The sequence below is a fragment of the Podarcis cretensis genome, assembly GCF_951804945.1.
Source record: "Podarcis cretensis genome assembly, chromosome: 2".
NCBI lineage: Eukaryota > Metazoa > Chordata > Lepidosauria > Squamata > Lacertidae > Podarcis > Podarcis cretensis.
The window spans coordinates 114,740,171-114,761,960 of NC_137171.1; the positions used below are offsets into that span (position 1 = coordinate 114,740,171).

Here is a 21,790-nt window from a genome sequence, read left to right on the forward strand (position 1 = left end):
TCTATAATGCATCTTGCCACGGGATCAGGAAGGCAAGGTGTAGTAAGAGAACAATTGTGATGGCCACATCTTAGATGATGCTCAAAGATTATTAGGCAGATTTATGTAGGATAGACCCTATCGGTGGTTTGGTATGAGGGAAGAGTTCCTGTGGCACATTGGTGTCTCTTTTTTTGAAAAACATGTTTTGATGTCTTCAATTTCATCTCTTTGTTTGATCTAAAAACTTATTTGAGAAAGGGGGAGGGAAAATAGAAGCTTGGGATTGTGAGATTGCTGAAGTCTACGCCGGATATCAACTCGTAACTGGGGTGAAATACTCACAGCTATCCGAAAGACACCAGTATCACAGAAGAGAGCTATTTATCCTTTTTCTTCATACAATGGAATTCAATACACAATTGTTAAAATTGCATTCACTTTACAGGATTTCAAGATATGCGTTCTATTTACAAAACCACCCCAGGTGCGAGGTGGAGGGTGGGGGAATCGGGGAGAAGAGTCTACAGGAAATCTAGTCCCTCGTCCCGGAGCTCTTCCTTGAGCCAAGGCAAGACTTTGAAGAGGTTGATGTGAAAATCCCTGGCATAGGCAGGGGACATCTCGTGGCGATTACGGCCAGTTTCGCAGACAGGCAATTTCCTGTTTCTACAAACGTCAACCACGCCCCAGCTGATCACGCCCACCTGCAGGGGGGAAAAAAAGAAGAGGCTGGAGTGAGACTACCAGGCATACCGTACAGTGGTACCTTGGGTTACAGACGCTTCAGGTTACAGACTCCGCTAACCCAGAAAAAGTACCTCGGGTTAAGAAATTTACCTCAGGATGAGAACAGAAATTGCATGGCGGCAGTAGGACGCCCCATTAGCTAAAGTGGTACCTCAGGTTAAGAACAGTTTCAGGTTAAGAATGGACCTCCAGAACGAATTAAGTTCTTAACCTGAGGTACCACTGTATTGGCCTGAATATTAGCTGCACCCTTAAAATTCAAGGGGGGGGGGGAGAGAAAAAAAAATACCTGCCACCGCAACCGGCTGTCCCCCCCCCCCCGGCAGGCACACCACCCCCCCTAACAGTGGCTGGGCAAGAAGAGACATTCTGCGGGGGGCACATAGCTTGCCTCATTGTGCCAGGCGGGTGCCCCCCACTCCATTAACAGTGGTGAGGCAGGCAGAGGAGGATTGCATGGCAGCGCTGCTAAGGCAGCCCCCGGCGGCACTCTGCCCCCCCATGACGGTGGAGGAGCACAGCAGGAAGCGTTAAGTGGTAGCACCAGTGGCTGTCCGCTTGCCACTCCTGCTCGCCAGGGCTTCAGCAGGAGTTAAGAGGGGGGTTCACTGTATGTCTCTTTCAGCAGCAATATTGGGCTTTTTGTAATGTTGTGAATATTGTCAGCTTCGCCTTTGAGCCGGTGCCAACGACTGGGCTCAACCTCTTCTGCCCCGACTGGGCCAGGCGAGCTGAGAAGCACTTCCAGAGACCTTCCACTGCGGGAGAGCAGGTCTAAGTGCAACTGACTCACAACTTTGAGCTGTGAGCACCAAAGTCAGCAGAGCACAGCAGAGTCTGAATTACACGAACGACAGCTCTGAAGCTTAACTTCTTTATTTTACAGCTACTGCAAACTAAAATAAACTATAAACTAAAGCTAAAGGAGGCTTCTGAACTGCGTGAGTTTTACAGATCCTTATGCGATCATCTTATCTCTACACAGATAACACTCAGACTCCCACAGAGTCAGGCTGGAGCGGAAGAAGCAATGAGCAGATTCCGCCCCCTCCTTTCTGCAAACATCATGAGATTCTTGCAATGGAAGGAGTGAAATATCCACAAATATAAGCCGCACTTTAACTTTTCACAGTCGGAATTTGGGGGGGGAAAGTGTGACTTATATTTGGGCCAGTACGGTATTAGACAGGAGCTGTCTCTTGTCTTTTTAGCACATACTGAAAACCTTCTAAGCAAAGACCTTTGCTGCTCTGTATCTGTATTGGAATTGTTTTTAGACCTTTTAACTGCTTTGCCGTCAGCGGGTTCCTTTGGGAGAAAGGGAAGGCTACTAATGGGATAATAATAATAATAATAATTTATTATTTATATCCCGCCCATCTGGCTGGGCCTTCCCAGCCACTCTGGGCGGCTTCCATAAAAACCAAAAATACAGTAAAATCACACGTTAAAAACTTCCCTGAACAGGGCTGCCTTAAGATGTCTTCTGAATGTCAGGTAGTTGTTTTTCTCTTTGACATCTGATGGGAGGGCGTTCCACAGGGCGGGCGCCACTACCGAGAAGGCCCTCTGCCTGGTTCCCTGTAGCTTTGCTTCTCGCAATGAGGGAACCGCCAGAAGGCCCTTGGCGCTGGGATAAAGCGAAACAGCTGACTGTGCAGCTTGCTTTGACCTTCAGAGTGTGCTATCAAAGAGAACCAAGCCTTGTGATTACTTTTCTGCTGCCCCCCCCCCCCCGAATGCCACATTTGTGTGGTGCAGCTGTAGAATTGGGGAATACAAAGCCCTGGCCTATAAAGAACACCAGAAACTGGCATGTCATTTGGAAGTGGTGGCCTGGTTTGGGGTCCAGTAGAGAAGCCCGGTGCCAGTTGGAGTCCATGCTTACCTGGATGTAACGTTGCCTTTTAGGAATAATGAGGGGACCACCAGAGTCTCCTGGAAGCAAAAGGAAAGGGAATTATCAGAGGGTGTGTGATGTTCAAGTCTGAAGCTATATACATATACCAGAGTTCCAGTTCTACACAATGAGGGGATTGTAGTTAAGGAGACCCTCTACTCCCCTCCCAGAGTTACAATTCCCAGAGTCCCCTGGGAATAATAATATAATATAGTGGTACCTCGGGTTACATACACTTCAAGTTACATATGCTTCAGGTTACAGACTCCACTAACCCAGAAATAGTACCTCGGGTTAAGAACTTTGCTTCAGGATGAGAACAGAAATTGCGCAGTGGCAGCAGGTGGCACCATAAGCTAAAGTGGTGCTTCAGGTTAAGAACAATTTCAGGTTAAGAACAGACCTCCAGAACAAATTAAGTTCTTAACCAGGCTTACCACTGTATATACTTTTATATTTAAAAAAAACATTCTCAATTTAACCCTTTACATCTAACCATTTTCTATAATTCCAGTAGAAGCAGAAGCACTTTCCACTCAAAACTCTAAATTCTCATCTACTTTATAACTTACTCCAAAAGCCACCCATCTTTGCCAGTTCCACAAATACTTCAAGATCCATGATGCTGTATCCATTGATGACAAAAGTGCATGCAAATCTGCCGATTTATTAAACTCCGCAGAAAATCTATATCACAATGCTACATGCTCTGGTGGATTTTACAAGGGAAAATGAAGCAGCACTAAAAATGCCGCTCCATTATATGAAGCAATCACAATACAGTGGTACCTCAGGTTGCATACGCTTCAGGTTAAGAACGGACCTCCGGAACGAATTAAGTACTTAACCCAAGGTACCACTGTAATTTATTATTTATATGCTGCTCATCTGACTGGGTTACCCCAGCCACCATGGGTGACTGGGAAAAAGGATTGACTTAAACCACTGAGAATTTTAGCGCTCTGAGGAGAACACAGGATTCCTTGCAACTCTCAGCACCCTTTGGGTTCCGGAGAAGCCACCAATGTGTTAAATGCTGTCACGCTGCTTTAGACATGTGGTTTTACTTCAACGCGGGCAATGGGGCAGCTTCTCCCAACATATACATGGGCAGCTGTCTGCTTCCGCAAGACCATCAACGGTGTCTATGAAAAGTTTTACACATCACCTGGGAAGACAGGCGAACTAATGCCAGTGTACTGGAAGAAGCAAAGATCACCAGTGTCAAAGCAATGATTCTTCAACATCAGCTTCGTTGGACTGGTCATGTTGTGCAGATGCCTGATTATCGTCTTCCAAAGCAACTACTCTATTCCGAGCTTAAAAATGGAAAGCGTAATGCTGGTGGTCAACAAAAGAGGTTCAAAGACTCTCTCAAGGCAAATCTAAAAAAAAATGTAGTATAAACACTGACAACCGGGAAACACTGGCCTAAGAGCGCTCCAATTGGATAACAGCCTTTACCAAAGGGGTCATGGGCTTTGAAGACACTCGAACTCAGGACACAAAGGAGAAACATGCTAAGAGGAAGGCACGCTTGGCAAATCCACACCGTGATCAGCTCCCGCCCGGAAACCAGTGTCCCCACTGTGGAAGGACGTGTGGATCCAGAATTGGCCTCCACAGTCACTTACGGACTCACTGTTAAAACCATGTTCATAGAAGACAATCTTACTCGGCTACGAGTGATCGCCAAAGAAGGAGAAGACTTCTCCAAGAGGAAGCAGAGCCCAGACAACTAGAGGGGTATCCTTACTCTCTGGGGAAAGAAGCATGCACGTTCAAGTCCTGAACTGTCCCCCTAAAAGCGATTAACGTTTTTCTGCAAACGCAGCCTTAGTGTGAAACTCGAAGCAAGTCCGCACAGGCAGTCCTGGCTGTGGTTCCTGGGGTGTCCCAGGAGGAGGTGCTGTTCCTCACCTTTGCAAGTGTTGGGGTCCACTTCAGGGTCAGCGCCCCCTGTGCATAAGAAGCGTTCAGTCACCACCTGGGAGACGTCCGTGACGTTTACGTACTGGGAGGCTTTCTTGGCGTCCGCTTCACAACCAATTTTCTGAGGGGAGAGAAGGAAAGGTGGGTTTACTGCTAGTAGGGCTTATCCACATTCTCCCCCCCCCCAAAAAAAATAATAATTTTTATTTGGTTTTACAAATTTAAAATTAAAATAATACCACAACACATCCACAGTTATAAGATTCCTCCAAATCTCTGGACTTCCCAGCTTCCCCTCCTTGCATTCTGCTGTTAAACCTTTTCTACCTCGTATTTACGGGATCGCCTCTCCTGGTATGCCCTGCAGAGGACCTTAAGGTCCATGAATAACCATAGTTTAGAGGTCCTGGGCCCTAAGGAAGTCAGACTATCCTCTACCAGGGTCAGGGCCTTTTCAGTGATGGCTCCGACCTGATGGAATGCTCTGTCCCATGAGACTAGGGCCCTTCAGGATTTAACCTCCTTCCATCGGGCCTGTAAGACACAGCTATTCCGCCTGGCCTTTAATTTGAATTCAGCCTGATCTTTTATTTCCCTTCTCTTCCCTCCCCCTCCCCTTTTATGAAGATCACCCGGTCTGAGACTCCACAGCTAATTCTCCCCTGCTTATTAGATGGATTTTCCCCAAATTGATTTATGAACTTTGAATTTTATTGTTATTCATGTTTTTATACTGTATTTTATGCTGCTTTTACAATTAAATGTTTTAAATTTGTTGTTAGCCGCCCTGAGCCCGGTTTTCTGAACTGGGAAGGGCAGGGTATAAGTGAAAGTTTATTATTACTTATTATTTCTACCGCATCTTTTTTCAATAACTCCATGGTGTCCATAGTTCTTATTACATTTACAAGTGTTATTGCAGTCTTGCTAGTGTTTTCAATGGCTTACAGTGGTCTTCAAGGTAAATTTAAAGTTTTTCCCATTCCTTATTAAAGTTTTGGTCTTCCTAGTTCCTGAGCTTTTCGGTCGGTTTTGCCGTTTCGGCATAGTCCAACAATTTAATTAGCCATTCTTCTCTGGTAGGAACTTTATCTTCTTTCCATCCCTGGACTAACAACATCTGTGCACCTGTCTCCACATATATCAAGTCTTTTCTGCTCCCTTGAAATTACTTTAAAGTTATAAAAGTTATAACTTTTATTTTTAAAAAACCAGATGCTTTTTCTATTAAGAATTGTAGGTGCTAAAATTCCAAGGGCTTTCCCACATTTCCTCTGGTCCTGCGGATTTCCATTGGAGGAAACTGCTCTTTAGCGCTCAACCAGAGCAAATGGCAACTTGGGTTTTCCCAGTGTGGTGTAGTGGTTAAGAGTGATATACTCGTAATCTGGGGAACCGGGTTTGCGTCTCCACTCCTCCACATGCAGCTGCTGGGTGACCTTGGGTTAGTCACACTTCTCTGAAGTCTCTCAGCCCCACAGAGTGTTTGTTGTGGGGGAGGAAGGGAAAGGAGAATGTTAGCCGCTTTGAGACTCCTTTGAGTAGTGATAAAGCATGATATCAAATCCAAACTCTTCTAAAGGGCAGGTTTTCCCTCAAAGGAGCAGAGCAAGGGGAAAACACTCGGGTCCCTCCTTTCTAGGCACGTGGAAGTGGGGACAAAGTGAAGCAACCTAGAGGAGACAGCAAGGACGCCAGACACCAAATTATCCCTAGCACCCAGCTCTCACTAAGCTTCTTTCCCCCCATCAACAGTCCGATTACATTATGTTTCTCCATAATTTTTTTCCCTTAAGGCCAAAGGGAACCAGCACATTGGAGAGAAAGCAAAATTAAATTCTGCTCACTGGTGCTTAGGGCTCATCCAGGCCTCCTTTTCGTGTTTCTTTTTTAAAAAAAAAATTAATTAAATTTTGCATATAATTTCCAAAGATCATATAACATATATTTTTATCTTATACAATATTTTGGACTTCCATCAACTACCGTACATCAGAAGATTTTTCAATTTTGTCACTTAATCTGCATTTCATTAATTTCACTATTACTTTTTACTAATCCTTAACGAATAATTTCTATTCCTAAACTTTCCCTGCAATATTTTGCATATTCCTCCTTACAAAACTTATCGCAATCCTACTAGCGTAATCTGTTGATTACAGTTGCTTTTCAAATAGTTCACATATTTACTCCAGTCTTCTGAGAATCTCTGATCCCTCCAGTTTCAAATCCTTCCTGTCATCTTATCCGGTTCAGCATAGTCCATTAATCCTTTTTGTGTTTCGAGGCACGGGTCTGTGCTTTAAAATGCTCTAGCTCTAGCTCTGCGCTGCTTTTTTGCTTTTTTTGCCAGCAAAAATATCAACAAAAACATCCGTAAAGGTAAAGGGACCCCTGACCATTAGGTCCAGTCGTGGCCGACTCTGGGGTTGCAGCGCTCATCTCGCTTTACTGGCCAAGGGAGCCGGCGTACAGCTTCCGGGTCATGTGGCCAGCATGACTAAGTAGCTTCTGGAGAACCAGAGCAGCACACGGAAACACCGTTTACCTTCCCACCGGAGCGGTACCTATTTATCTACTTGCACTTTGACATGCTTTCGAACTGCTAGGTTGGCAGGAGCAGGGACCGAGCAACGGGAGCTCACCCCATCGCGTGGATTTGAACCGCCGACCTTCTGATAGGCAAGTCCTAGGCTCTGTGGTTTAACCCATAGCGCGCCACCTGTGTCCCTAGAGCATAAGACTCTTATGCATAAGACTCAGAGTTGTGGGTTTGAGTCCTACATTGGACAAGGATTCCTGCATTGCATGGACTAGGTTGGCAGGAGCAGGTCCATGAACTGCTAGGTTGGCAGGAGCAGAGACCGAGAAACGGGAGCTCACCCCATCGTGGGGATTCGAACTGCCGACCTTCTGATCAGCAAGTCCTAGGCTCTGTGGTTTAACCCACAGCGCCTCCTGCGTCCCAGAAAAACATCCGAACTCAAGGCTAAAATAACAAAGCGTAGCAAACCAGCAGCGATTAAAATTTGCAACCAGAGGAAGCCTGTTGAGATAAAACAGGCAAGCAGCAAGGCACCTCTCCAGGGAGGCAATTCTACACGGCAGAAGTGGAGAGTCTTACAGCAGGAATGGCCAATCTGGTGGCTTCGTGATGTTGGCAGACCACAACTCCCACCACCCGACCATTATGCGGGCTGATGGGAGTTGGGACTCCAACAAGGTCTGGAGAGGACAACATTGGCTACCTCCGTCCTGAGAATAAATGAGAGTCGTCACTTGGGTTCTTGCTCTTGCATATTTTTTATAAGACGCCTGAATATTGATAGTGGTCCCCGGGTCAAAAAGGGGTATCCTGACGCAGTTCTCCATTCTCACCTTTTCACTATTCCTGATTTTCACTATCCTGCGAGACAGCCCCTTGGCCTGTTCATGCTCGTGTTTACAGTCGGTCACAAAAAACGACGGGATGTTCCCAATGGTCAGGAGCAATTCCTCTGGGGGAAACAAAAGAGCACAGAGAGGTTGGGTCCTGCTGTTGAAAGGGGAGAAGATGGGCCTGGGGGCTTGATCCAGAGGGGCTCCTCTTAACCATGAGGTATACTGGGAAGGCTAGAAACTGGGGGTGGGTGGGTGGGGGAAAGGGAAAAAAGAGAGAACCCGGCAAGGGTCAGGATCATGGGTGGCCAGCCTTTGGGGCAAGTCTGCCACAAGTCCAGGCAAATCAAGGATGAGACAGAATATAATAATAATAATAATAATAATAATAATAATAATAATAAGCCAGCTCACGCCCTCTTTGCTAGGCATGCCACAAAGTCTGCTGCTTGTACTACCTCTGTGGCACCTCTGCAGTAGGTTGGCCATTCACGCAAACAGGCCTGCTCTTCTTACCATGATTCCTGCAGGTGGTCTGTGGGTGGGGCTTCCTCAGAGCCCGGGTGGTCCCAGCCGTACAGGGGAGGCAGATTGGCCTGTGGAGAGGAATCACCAGAGAGAAGTTAGCAGAGCACCAACACCGGCCCTGCAGAAGGACCTAGAACTTCCCTCCTTATCAGGATTGTTTGCAGTTTGCTCCGGTGGTGTAAAAGCTCCCTATTGTTTGCCTTTTGGTCACTGCCTCGCTGTTATGTACTGAAATTCTCACCCTGGGCCAGCAGGGGGATACTCAAAAGTGACATTCAGTGATTGGATAGTTTTAGAAAGTTGTTACAGTTATGTGGTACTGGAGCTCTAAATAAGCAGGCTGACTGAGCCCTTCAGTTCAGTTCTGTCCTGGCCTGTGAATAAACAAGAGCTGTTTGAAGAATCGCTGTGTCGTCTGATATGTTCACCCACAACTTAACACTCGCCACTTCTCTACTTATTATTAAGGACCAGTAGCTTGCTTTTAAATATTTAAATACCACACATTTTCAAGATGTTACACCACAATCTCATATCCCTTGTGTTTTGTAAAACTGCAGCTGAACCTTGCTTACTTTCTGCTTATTGTTTCTCGCTTGGGCCTAGAACACAGATATTTCGCTCGGGCATGGGTGTGAGTCTCCCTTTTAATCTGAGTCCCAATGGAAAACCGACATTTTCTCTCCGTCTCCACCTCACCTTGCAGAAACAGAGGGTGTGACTTTTTTGGCGAGTTTCACCAGGGCGACATCATAATCATAGAATTCAGGGATTCCACGATCTTTTAGCTTCCCAATCTGGTACAGTGGGTGCGATCGGACTGCAGCCACTTCAAAGCGCTGATTCTCACCTAGTCGGAGAAGATGAGAATTAAATGCAGAGTTCCAGTAAATGTTGCTGCCTGCAGTGCTTGTCACCAGGTGATTGCTATGTACTGAGTTGAATAGGATCCAAAATGCAGCAGTCTGATTGGTCCTAGAACAATAGGATCCAAAATGCAGGAGTCTGATTGGTCCTAGAACAATAGGATTCAGAATGCAGCAGTCTGATTGGTCCTAGAACAATGCAGCAGTATGATTGGTCTGCAGGAGCCACCCAATCCAGCTCCAGATGGAAGTGAATCCACAACCTGATTGGCCTACAGGAGAATTCCGGAATTAGCCAATCACGTGCAGCCCTTTGTGTAAATAATGCATATAAAGCAGATACTTTGAGGGGACATTCATTCCTCCTCACCACTATGAGCTGAATAAAGAGCATGAAATCCACTCTCGACTCTGAGTATATTTCAGTGATCAAAAACATGCCCTCTGATTTCTGCTCACCCGGTTCCTGCAAAAAAGGCACAAGAGGAAACCACAACACGTTTTCCCTCTCACACCACCCCCCCTCTGGGAACTCTGGTCCTTCCCAGCTTGAGAGAATTTGGCTTACCTAACGTGACTTGGATCTCCTCAGCTTTGTCAACTATGGTGAAGCAGTGGGCCGCTGTCAAGACGTAATACTCGGAGACAAGGGCTCCTTTGCAGTGTTCAAATCCCCTTCCAGCGCGCTTTGATTTGAAAGAGGAAAGCAGAACAGACAGGTAAGAGCAACACTAAGACAGATCCTTCTATCATGTATGGTGGCAATGCAATAAAATCTAAATGTTCTGGGAAGATATCCATTTAGAACTCGAAAAGATGTTAAGAATCTCCTTTAACATTAAGCCAGAGGCATATTTACTGGGTATTATTGACACGGATTTTCCTAAAAAAATTAATGATATTTTTCTCTACGCAACGGTGGCAGCGAGGGTTCTTATAGCTACAATGTGGAAAAGTGGAAAAAGTTCCCTCAAGACAAGAGTAGGTCCATAAAATGCTGAATTATGCTGAATTAGATAGTTTATCTGAAAAATTAAAGAACAAACCAAGGAAAGATTTCATTTCAAAATGGGAAGTATTTAAAATATATTTGAAAATTAATAATACTGACCTAGAAGCCGTAGCGACATTTGAATAACTCCAGCAATATCGTTCGTTTTGACATATTTTGAATGTGATGTGAGATGGCAGTAATAACATGTATGGGCATTAAAGAATGGTAATTTGATTTATCGAGTAGATGGGAAGTCGGGTTTATAAAGAAGAGACCATTACAGTTCATTGATTATGAAACTTACATTAACTCTCTATGTAAGGTGCGGCTGATGGTACTTTCACTATGGTTCATTTTGTGCTTTTTTTGTTGTGTGTTGAGCAAATAAAATAATAATAATAATAAAGAGCAACACTCAGACAACCCACAGCACAATCCTATGCATGTTTACGTGGAAGCAACTCCCACTGGGTTCCATGGAGCTTATATTTTCTGGAAGGGTGCATAGGATTGCAACTGTAGACAACATCAAGAAGGCCGTCACCTCTGCCTTTAAAGCCACACAAGTCCAGCCAAGAAAAAGCAGAAGGCCGAAATTCAACAGGTGGACCGTATCGCTGTCACAGAGAGTCAGGGATGGGGAAACTATAGCTATTGAATTTCTGTCAGCAGTTGAAGGAACAGAGGACCAGCCCCATGGAAAATATGTGGCAATCCTAAACTTGGCTTGTTGGATAGCATGAGCTCTAGTGGTACAGTCCAGAATCCTACCATTGTAGCCTTATGAGGCTTTGCCCTCGGGTGGGAAAAATATTGCACCCAGGAAAGGGAAGTGGGAGTTAACAGACACTCAAGGAATAGTTTCGGAGAAAAAGGCTTTTATTTCTACCATCCATGCACTGGTAGAAGGAGCAAGTGTGATAGTTCACGAAAAGCATGCACCGGTTCACAGTCATGTGCACAGAGTTTATATACCCCTTTCCAGTTCCCTCCCCTTTTTTCCTCCTTCTTCCAGAGTCCTGCCCCATGAGTTCCTCTGAGCATGAACAGAAATCTGACTATTGTGGACTCTTGGCACCTTTCCCAGGAAAGGGGAGTGAGAGTGGTTCAGCATGTCCAACCGAATGAGATAAGATTCGTTTCTCAGGCCTGCTTTGAACAGAGCCTATTCATTAGCTTTTTGAAGCCTTCTTATACAGATAAAAAGTAACGGTTTTGCCTTGCAACAGCAGAGCAAATGAGAAGATGCTTAGCTGCTGAGAAAATGATTTTGAAAAGCTTTGAGAAGCTTTGAGCCTGCTTTGGGGGGGGGGGGGTGACTTCGGGCCTAGGTGGGGTCACCTGCCCTCACCTCAGTCTGCATAATACTGTATGAATCCCCTCCAACATTTCTCTGATGAAAATAGGGACGTCCCCTCCATCACTTCTCGGATAAAAATAGGGACATCCTATTCTATAGGTGGTGCTGTGAGGGATGCGGGTGGCGCTGTGGTCTAAACCACGGAGCCGATCAGAAGGTCGGCGGTTTGAATCACCATGATGGGGTGAGCTCCTGTTGCTCGGTCCCAGCTCCTGCCAACCTAGCAGTTCGAAAGCATGTCAAAGTGCAAGTAGATAAATAGGTACCGCTCCGGCGGGAAGGTAAACAGCGTTTCCGTGTGCTGCTCTGGTTTTGTCAGAAGCGCCTTAGTCATGCTGGCTATATGACCTGGAAAAACTGTCTGCGGACAAACGTCGGCTCCCTCAGCCAGTAAAGCGAGATGAGCGCCGCAACCCCAGAGTCGTTCGCGACTGGAGTTAACTGTCAGGGGTCCTTTACCTTTTTATTCTATACGCTCCATCATTTCTCCAATGGAAATAGGGACGTCCTATTCCATTCTCTCCAACATTTCTCCAATGAAAATAGGGACATCCTAACATACCCTCCAACATTTCTCTAACGAAAATAGGAACGGCCTAAGGAAAAGTGGGACATTCCAGGATCAAATCAGATATCAGGACGGCGTCTAAATCTGGGACTGTCCCTGGAAAATAGGGGCACTTGGAGGGTCTGCTGTATTTGGACAAAGAGGTGCTGTGCAGGAGGTGGCTAGAAAGCAGGCCCTGTGGTTGATAAGCAACCACACCATACTTCCACCCAGCAAGTTTCACACGGATCCTCCTTAGCGATGGGGGTGCCACGGGATGCCCCAGCTGGCACTACGCTTGGGTCGAACCTTCTCTGTCTACTCAGAGGCTCCAGAAGCCATGAACCCAAACCAGATCTCCACCAGACCGCCACTAAAGAACCAGATCTCCATCAGATTGCTACTGCAGAAAACCCCTGTCTCCTTCTCATTTGTTCCGCTCTCACCCGGATGCTGATTGTGACGTGCCAGGGATTCTTCTCTTGGTCCCTCGCTTGCGTGTGCTCCTTGGCCAAACCACACATGGACAGAACTTGACTCTCATCTGAAAAGAGAAAGGGGTGTCACCTTCAGCTCCCCAGGAAAGGAGAGAGGGGCCTCGTGGGTTGAGAAGGAGGCAAAAGGGTCAGGACTCCTGGGTTCTTCTGGGAAAGGAAGTAGTGCGGACTGACAGGAGGAGGCAGCTGAGAGCACCAGTTTCTTGGTTATACATTGAGCCAGTGTTGAGGGGCTGCTAAAGGGCACAAGAAGTACTGGATGAGGCCAAGGGCCTGACACGCTGCTTTCTACGACAGCCAGCCAGGAGCTTCTCAGGAAGGCCATGTTCCCTAGTTCCATGTAGCCATCATGGCTAATATTTTTCACATATGGTTCTAATCCACTCAAGCACTGGCCATTGTGGCACTTTCTGTTCAAGCTGAGCAGCACTAAGACCTGTAGAAGTGGCCAGTGTCGTGTGGCTGCTCTCAAACATTTCCCAGAATCCTCTGCAATGAGAGAAAAGCTGATGTGGAAAATGGGCGTTTGAGTTGGCCTTTGAGAAACTTATCTTTGCTGTGTCATAGATACCAAGGATGAGGAATGGAGAGGAGGCTGAGAGTCAGATATTTCTGGGAAAGGAAGTGTTGAAGGACAAGTCGGGGGAGTGCCAAAATCCCGGAAATTGAGGTTCGCCTTACCAATCATTTCTTCAAAGGCATCCCGTACTTCATCATAGTCTTTGAGCTTGAAGACGTGTCTTTCGCCGGGCTTCTGAGACGCCAAGGCGTTCACATTCTCTATGGCGACCATGGACCCGATACCAAAGATGTAAACATCTAGGCACAAGTGGGGGTGGAAGGCAAGGGTGAGTCAAGAATTTCTAAGGCTCCCACATGAAGAAAAGAAAAGAAAAGAAAAAGCACCAGTATGTGACAGGGCAAAAGGCCTTCCTGTGCCACAGTAGTTCATGGAAGAAGTACCTCTGAAATAAGGGAGCCTCTTTGATTCTATGCCCTTTTCGTAGTACGACTTATGATCCCCTTGCAAAAGTATAAATTCATCCCCTAGTGGACTGTGACCCTGAACTACAGATGCAAAATATTTGTTCCTCCCGTGCATGTGAAAACCAGCATATGCAGCCAAGGACACATGGTAACAAGTCAAAGAGATAACGTCTTGCCAAACATTGTCGCTCCATGGATTCATAGAGCAGTGTTCTTCGGCCTTGTCCTCTTTGTGATGCTGTACACCCTGAATTGATTTATGCCAACTGTTATGCTGTGTGTGTGTGTGTGTACATGCACACAGTTTCATTGTATTGCACAGTTATTTTGTTTTATATGGTATGCAGGGTAAATGAAGCCTGCAATCCACATTTGGTGCTTAAACATTTGCTTGACAAAAAAAAAAAAAAATCACCTTAAATGATAGCAGTGGGAATGACCAAAGCTAAGATATATCATAGCATGAACGAAATATCCTGGAATTGTAGATTTGGAAGGTAAAATGAGTCAAGATGAAAAGTAGCTGTGAGTGGCTCAGCCGGTAGAGCATGAGACTCTTATTAATCTCTGGGTCGTGGGTTTCAGCCCCACATTGGGCAAAAGATTCCTGCATTGCAGGGGTTTGGACGAGGTTGGATAAAGCCACTTCTGAGCTGGAGGGGTGGGGATGTGGGCTTCACGCCCCCTCCACGTGCACGGGGGTCTGGCTCTCAGTCTCCGCGCGATTGAAGGAATCCCCGACTGCGTCATCCCTTGGCCAGCCAATCAGCTGGCCTGGGGGCATGGCCTGCGCTATTTAGTGCTGGCGCGGCCGGGGATCTCCCTCTTTTGGCTGCTTCAGCTGCTCCGGTTTCCCATCCTCCCGCCCTTTAGGTTTTTCTTTCCGACATTGCTATGGACCTCGGTTGGTCGCCGTTAAGGGGCCTGGTAGGAATTTTTTCCACTTGGCAAACTGGCTCCAGCCACTTGGTTTTTCGCCTAGGTAAAGGTAAAGGGACCCCTGACCATTAGGTCCAGTCGTGACCGACTCTGGGGTTGCGGCGCTCATCTCGCTTTATTGGACGAGGGAGCCGGCGTACAGCTTCCGGGTCATGTGGCCAGCATGAGTAAGCTGCTTCTTGTGAACCAGAGCAGCGCATAGAAACGCCATTTACCTTCCCACTGGAACAGTACCTATTTATCTACTTGCACTTTGATGTGCTTTCGAACTGCTAGGTTGGCAGGAGCAGGGACTGAGCAACGGGAGCTCACCCCGTCACGGGGATTCGAACTGCCGACCTTCTGATCAGCAAGTCCTAGGCTCTGTGGTTTAACCCACAGCGCCACCCGCGTCCCTTGATGGTTTTTTGCCTACCTCGTAGCAAATCGTCACAACTTCTTCGGCATTGGCAGTTAGGCATTGGTAAGGGAATTGTTATGTAGATGGAAGAGGGGGGGAAAACGCCATCACCTGCCCCGCATACTGAAGGGTAGTCCGATAAAGGATTCCGGGGGGCGTGGCCCTGTCCGAAGCCTATGGAGGTGAGGGCCTAAGGCACACCCCCGAGCGGTGACCCCGGAAGAGCTCCTAGTTGATGTGCATCAGCAGGACTCCCCCTACTGATGGTTAACCCTTTCCGGACTTCAAGCAGGCAGGCTGAATCCGGATAGTTGGTTACAACCAATGCCTAAGCCAATAAAGTTGTGGCCATTTTTTGCCCATTAACCTAAATAATTGTGTCATGTGTTTTTATTTCCAGTACGAGGAGACGGGAACTCGCCACGCAACTCTGGAATTCTATGAAACCATTCTCTAATGGTGGTCTAGGTCATTGCTGCCCTTTACTATTCCCGCCCCCGCCCCCATCCCCCCCCCCAAAGCCCAACATGCATGATTGTTACGGGACGTGTCTTACCCAAGAAGTCATTACGAGCAGGCTGGCCAGGAATATTGAGGAACTCCTTGATTCTCCCAATGACAGGAACAGGGGTCCCTCCCATGTTGTAGTCTCCTGGGACGAGGGGAAAGGGAGAGAATTTGGTGAGCGTAGAAGAGATGGTACTGGAATGTCATCTTTTGGAGGGAAAGACTACAAGGCCATAATTAAGGGAGCCCCATTGGATCAAACAAAACTCCACTTTCAACAGTCTTGTGTTTCCGGCAGGCCCCTAGGAAGCCCACAAGCGGGTCCGGAAGACAACACCTCTTCCCCTTTTGTTTGCGCCCCCGCCCCCAGCATCTGGTACTAGGAGGAATATGGTCCCTGTTAAGCTGGAAGTTCTGCTAAATGCCATTGTTTGGAACCATTTTGAAGCGAGTCTTGGCCAACAGTCTCTTTGCACATTATCGGGGACACCTTACCCTTAAAAGGTAAAGGTAAAGGGACCCCTGACCATTAGGTCCAGTTGTGGCCGACTCTGGGGTTGCGGCGCTCATCTCGCTTTATTGGCCGAGGGAGCCGGCGTACAGCTTCCGGGTCATGTGGCCAGCATGACTAAGCCGCTTCTGGAGAACCAGAGCAGCGCACGGAAATGCCATTTACCTTCCCGCCGGAGCAGTACCTATTTATCTACTTGCACTTTGACGTGCTTTCAAACTGCTAGGTTGGCAGGAGCAGGGACTGAGCAACGGGGGCTCACACTGTCGCGGGGATTCGAACCACCAACCTTCTGACTGGCAAGCTCTAGGGTCTGTGGTTTAACCCACAGCACCACCCGCATCCCTTATCCTTAGGTCCTTTAAAAACAGGCCAAAAACATTGGTCCCTGGATAGAGAGATCTTCTCAAAACCAGGATTTGGGTTAAGCCCATCCCCCACCCGCCCCACCATCCACTCATGTTGCAGTCACCTAGGAATAGAACACATGCTCAGAGGCACTCTTTGTGGACCCATTATGGGTAAAAAGAAGCAGGCCTTTTAAGTAGAGGTATTTCCCAGCTTGCACCTGTACTGGAACTGTTTTTTAAAGACATCTTATCATGTATGTGTTTGCTGGGACCTGGGCTTCTTTGGGAGGAAGGATGGGACAGAAATTCAAAATAAACAAAGGAATTTCTGAAATCATTGTTCTAATATTTCTTTTTTAAAGGAGGAGGAGAGGTGGCAATGCATGTAACATTCCTCCTTTCTTACAGTCTCACCGTCAGTCAAGAGGAGGATAACATGGCGGGTAGTGGTGGCAATAGGAGCAGGATCCAACCCCTCCCTCAGTTGGTCCTCTTGCTGGTTGATCATCATCTTATAAACAGCATCCAGACCTTTGTAAATGTTGGTTCCAGGCTTTAGCTTGTGTTCTGCAGGAAGAAGAAAGAGGATTCAGCTCATGGCAAACAACCCACTTGGTGGACAGCTGAGGAAAGCCTCAGTAGGCCTCAGGGGCTTCCTTGTAGGGGGAAAAAACCAGGCCTCTACAATTAACGATGGGCAAATGTGCCAATTTGGGTTTCTCATTTTTCCAGGCTTCAGTTCTCCACATTTCCACATCACTTCATGGAAAATCGCCTAAAAATGCATACTTTCTCTTTGCAAAGCCATTTTCCCCAGTATAATGCATTACTGTACATTGTTTTCATGAAGAAGGATGCACTTTTATACAAAATTGGTCCTAGCAAATGACCTATTGTACACAATACTTGGCCGGAGAACTGTATTGCAAAATTCAGAGATTATTTATAGAACTGTAGAGTTGGAAAGGACCACAAGGGTCTTCTGGTCCATGCAATGCAGGAATCCTTGTCCAATGTGGGACTCGAACCCACAACCCTGAATTTAAGAGTCTTATGCTCTACCAACTGAGCTATCCTACTGAAGTATGAATTTCAAAGACATAGCTGTCAACTTACAGATTTGAAAATAAGGGACCAGCAGCCTTGAAAATAAGGGATCAGCAGCCAAAATAAGGGATTTTCGAAGCACAGGTATGTTCAACTTCTGAGCCCCTCCGAGCCAAAGGCAGAAAGCCCAGCCAGCAGCCAAACGAAGCCTCAAGCAGTGGTTCCCACAGCACAGCAACCCGGCAAAGGGGATGCAGCAAGGAAAACCACCGTCACCTCTCGGCTGGGAAGCGCTGAGCAAAGGCGAGTCCCCAGGCAACACGGCCGACTTGATCAGCACAAGGCATGCAAGCTCCACCCCCCAGTCGCTCTTAGACTCCTTATTGGGTGAGCAACGCAGCCAAGCAACGCAGTTGGAGCCGCCCTCCTCCCTGGCCGGCAGGGAGGGAGGGAGGGAGGGAGAGGAGCTGCTTCCTTTGAAACCTGGGAAATTTAAGGGACATCATCAATAAGGGACAGCAGCGGGACACGGCGCTGGGATAAGGGACTTTCCCGCCAAATAAGGGACGCTTGACAGCTATGTTCATAGGGCGGCTGTGCCTTGGTTTGTGTGTGTTTCTGGGAAGCGCAAACCAAACAGGTTTGCCTTTAAATGTGAACTGAGCCAAATTTCAGTCAAACAGGCTGCTTCTGTTTTGATAAAAAAGCAGCTGAAGCAGTCTGGAGCCATTTGCCAAATATTCCCCCTCCAGGCTGCTATTTGTCCCCCAAAGGTACAGTAAACCTTCCAACGCTGCACAACAACAACCCCCCTCAATTCTCTTGCCCAGCAGAGGTCAGAAATGCAGCTTACCATTATATTTCAGGGCCTCCAGCTGCTCAATCACCCAGGAGGCATCATTGCTCTTTGGGTTGGTCGTACTCAAAACCTCTTTGCTGTGGGTGGCAAAGGTGACGATGCCGTACCGAGGGAAAGTGTCATAGCTGGATATCTATATTGAGAGGAGAGAGTGTCAAGGGTGAGGAAGAACCTTCATGGCAGTTTTTATTATTATTATTATTTCAAGCTGCACACTTCAGGTCAATAAACACACGAGACGTAACCGGCTATACTTTTGAATAAATAAGGTATACTGTTTGTTGTATCTAATTGTAGATTTCAACAGAAGTAGCTCATAAAGTTCAACGAAAAATGCAGAAGACCCAGTGGATCAGTTCATTCTCTAATCAGTTCATGCACAAGGTCCATATATGTGAAAGTGTCTATTCCACCTGTCTGTTCATAAAGTCCAACAATCCACATGAAAGGTTGTTACAGTTCCACAGAATCCTTTCACAAAGACAAGGATTTATGGAATATTAGCCTTGTTTCGCCGTCCTGGGCTTCATCAGTAGTAAAGGTAAAGGGACCCCTGACCATTAGGTCCAGTCGTGGCCGACTCTGGGGTTGCGGCACTCATCTCGCTTTATTGGCCGAGGGAGCCGGCGTTTGTCCACAGACAGCTTCCGGGTCATGTGGCCAGCAGACAAAGCCGCTTCTGGCGAATCAGAACAGCACACGGAAACGCCGTTTACCTTTCCGCCGGAGCGGTACCTATTTATCTACTTGCACTTTGATGTGCTTTCGAACTGCTAGGTTGGCAGGAGCAGGGACCGAGCAACGGGAGCTCACCGCGTCGCAGGGAATTGAACCACCGACCTTCTGATCGGCAAGTCCTAGGCTCTGTGGTTTAACCCACAGCGCCACTCGCGTCCCTCTCATCAGTAGTACAAGCTCATATATGATATGAGGACAGTGGATCTTATAGCATAGTAGTAGCTGTTGAAATCTACAATTTGATACCATGAACAGTACTTTATTCAAAAGTACAGCCGGTTACGTCTTGTGTGTTTATTAAATATGTTTCACGTAACATGTTGTTGTTGTTTTGCACATTTCAGGTTGGCAGACAGCTTTCGTGGTGAGTTCCATCTCTGAGGACAACCAGAAACCATTTCAGGAGAGGGAGGGATGAACTCAGTTAACCATCTTCCACCTCAGTGTAGAAATTACAGGGGAAAAGGTTGTTACTTTGTGCTGAGTTCCTTCCAAACCTGGAAATTACTAGGTTCTCACTCTGTTCACCTCCTCAAACTGTTGGGTTCTGCTTGCAAGTTGCCAGGATTCTGGTATCTTCTCCTGGAAATCCCAACCATCAGATTCCAGTGTCTGCCTTCCTGCCCCATCTCTGTTACCACAGCAAGTTTAGCAGCCTAAAATCTGTGCATCGAGAGCATCATCTAGCTTGCATTAGCAGCATCTCTGAGTGCTTACTTGGTCAGCTGATCCCAATGGCCAATCCTTGCCCACCTGGCCCTATAAAGCCCTAGCTCAGAAGCTACTCCCCTCAGTACAAGAGCATTGTTTCTTGAGAAAGCATGTGCCTCTCTCTCCCTCGGCCTTTCCTGGAAAAAAACACTGGAGCTGCAGCATGGCTCCCAGCTCAACTGATCCTGCAAATAAATGAATCTCTCTAAAATAGATTTTCACTGCCTGCATCTTCTGCATGATTATTTTTTAAGGAAACCAAGTTCTTTCTTTTTATGTTGTTTGGAACTCTTTTTATTCTTTACTTTTACTACTAATGGATGTAGGCTTGTTTGCTATAACTACCAAAACTCTGTGAGTAAAATCTTCACTTATTTGCAAAGCTAAGTTCTGTGATTTATTCTAGCCTAAATATTTTCATGGGATATGTCTGTTTAAAGGTGGATGAGGGCAGATGTAAATCTAACCAAGTCGCTTGGAGCAATTGCAATTGTGCTAATGCTGCTACAAAACAGTAACAATCTCTCTTCCAAACCTCTCTCCAACTGACTATATATCCTCTTCTGGGACCTTTGTCCTGGAACTCACCCCCCTGTTACGAACCACTCACCTACTCTGACTTTTGGCCTATTTGGACTAACTGTCAGCTCCTCCTCCAAGACTCAGAACCCAGATGCCTGGAGCCTGGTTCCTTTCCTCCTTCCCATTCAGCTTTGCTCCCCACCAAGGTTTCCACCCAGATCTGACAACTTTTTATTCCACTGATGATCCTAGTCAAATAGAGTAGGGGCTTTACAGCAGACCTCTGCTTCTACACTGATCCCATGCTGCTCTTCTTGGGGAAAGGGAGAACACAGAAAGTTTCTCAGCCTACCACACCTTCTCGATGAACTTGATGATTGCATCCCGAGCTTTGCGAAATGTTGGCTGACCAATACTCCGGGAGGCATCAAGGACAATGTAGATATTCATTGAGCCATCAACCTCAATCTTGATTTTACGCTTCCCTGTAGCAGCTGTGGGGAGGAAAGAGCCACAAGAGGGGAGGTATCAGCAAAGGTTAGCAACCCCCCCCCCCCCCAAAAAAAGTGGGAAGGAACCAACCAAACAGCCCACTGAGGACTGAACATGCTCAGTGGTCATGGGATGCCAAATGTTTGATGCAAGGGGTGTGTGTGTGTGTGTGTGTGAAAACTGGAAAGGCAGGGAGGGAGAATAGAAACAAGTAACTGAAATCCTGAACAACAGCACTCCAGACTACATTTTGTTGCAGGTCGTCCCCCTTGTTTCCTCTGAGCTGTCTTGGTCCTACTCAGAGGGAATCCATTGAGGATAATAGACACTGCTAACTTAGGTTCATGGATTTCAATGGGCCTAGTCTTTTTTTTTGGGGGGGGGGACGCGGGTGGCACTGTGGGTTAAACCACAGAGCCTAGAACTTAGCAATCAGAAGGTCGGCGGTTCGAATCCCCGCGACGGGGTAAGCTCCCGTTGCTCGGTCCCTGCTCCTGCCAACCTAGCAGTTCGAAAGCACGTCAAAGTGCAAGTAGATAAATAGGTACCGCTCTGGCGGGAAGGTAAATGGTGTTTCCGTGCGCTGCTCTGGTTCGCCAGAAGCAGCTTAGTCATGCTGGCCACATGACCCGGAAGCTGTACACCGGCTCCCTCGGCCAGTAAAGCGAGATGAGCGCCGCAACCCCAGAGTCGGTCACGACTGGACCTAATGGTCAGGGGTCCCTTTACCTTTACCTACTCTTTTTTTAAAATGTATTTTTATTAAAGATTTTCTTGATTTACAAAGGTATGTGCAATATCTCTCTCTCGTATTCCCCCCCCCCATGTAACTTTTTTTTTTTTTTTTTTACAAATCGGTTTCATTTGTTGAGACATTAGGAAGAATAGGGGGAAAGAGGTGGAGGGGGGAAAAGATGAGTGGGGGTGGGTCAGGTGGTGATGTTTCTATTTTACTTAATATATGTGGCATAGCTGTCCACGTTTCCCTTTTTTTTA

General features: G+C 46.9%; 1 protein-coding gene across 1 annotated transcript in view; it reads right to left on the reverse strand.

The window, feature by feature from the left end:
- Window positions 1-369: 369 nt before the first annotated feature.
- The window catches only part of CFB (complement factor B), a 30,112-nt gene continuing 8,691 nt past the window's right edge, over window positions 370-21,790 (reverse strand). Inside the window, exons 6-18 of the mRNA XM_079961170.1 lie at window positions 20,660-20,796; window positions 18,326-18,464; window positions 16,840-16,992; window positions 15,614-15,709; window positions 13,413-13,550; window positions 12,681-12,778; window positions 9,902-10,019; window positions 9,167-9,317; window positions 8,456-8,535; window positions 7,940-8,058; window positions 4,550-4,682; window positions 2,618-2,667; window positions 370-686 (exon numbers count right to left, since the gene is read on the reverse strand). Of these exons, the coding sequence (XP_079817296.1) occupies window positions 504-686; window positions 2,618-2,667; window positions 4,550-4,682; window positions 7,940-8,058; window positions 8,456-8,535; window positions 9,167-9,317; window positions 9,902-10,019; window positions 12,681-12,778; window positions 13,413-13,550; window positions 15,614-15,709; window positions 16,840-16,992; window positions 18,326-18,464; window positions 20,660-20,796 (1,595 nt within the window). The 3' untranslated portion in view covers window positions 370-503. The remainder of the gene's footprint in view (window positions 687-2,617; window positions 2,668-4,549; window positions 4,683-7,939; window positions 8,059-8,455; window positions 8,536-9,166; window positions 9,318-9,901; window positions 10,020-12,680; window positions 12,779-13,412; window positions 13,551-15,613; window positions 15,710-16,839; window positions 16,993-18,325; window positions 18,465-20,659; window positions 20,797-21,790) is intronic.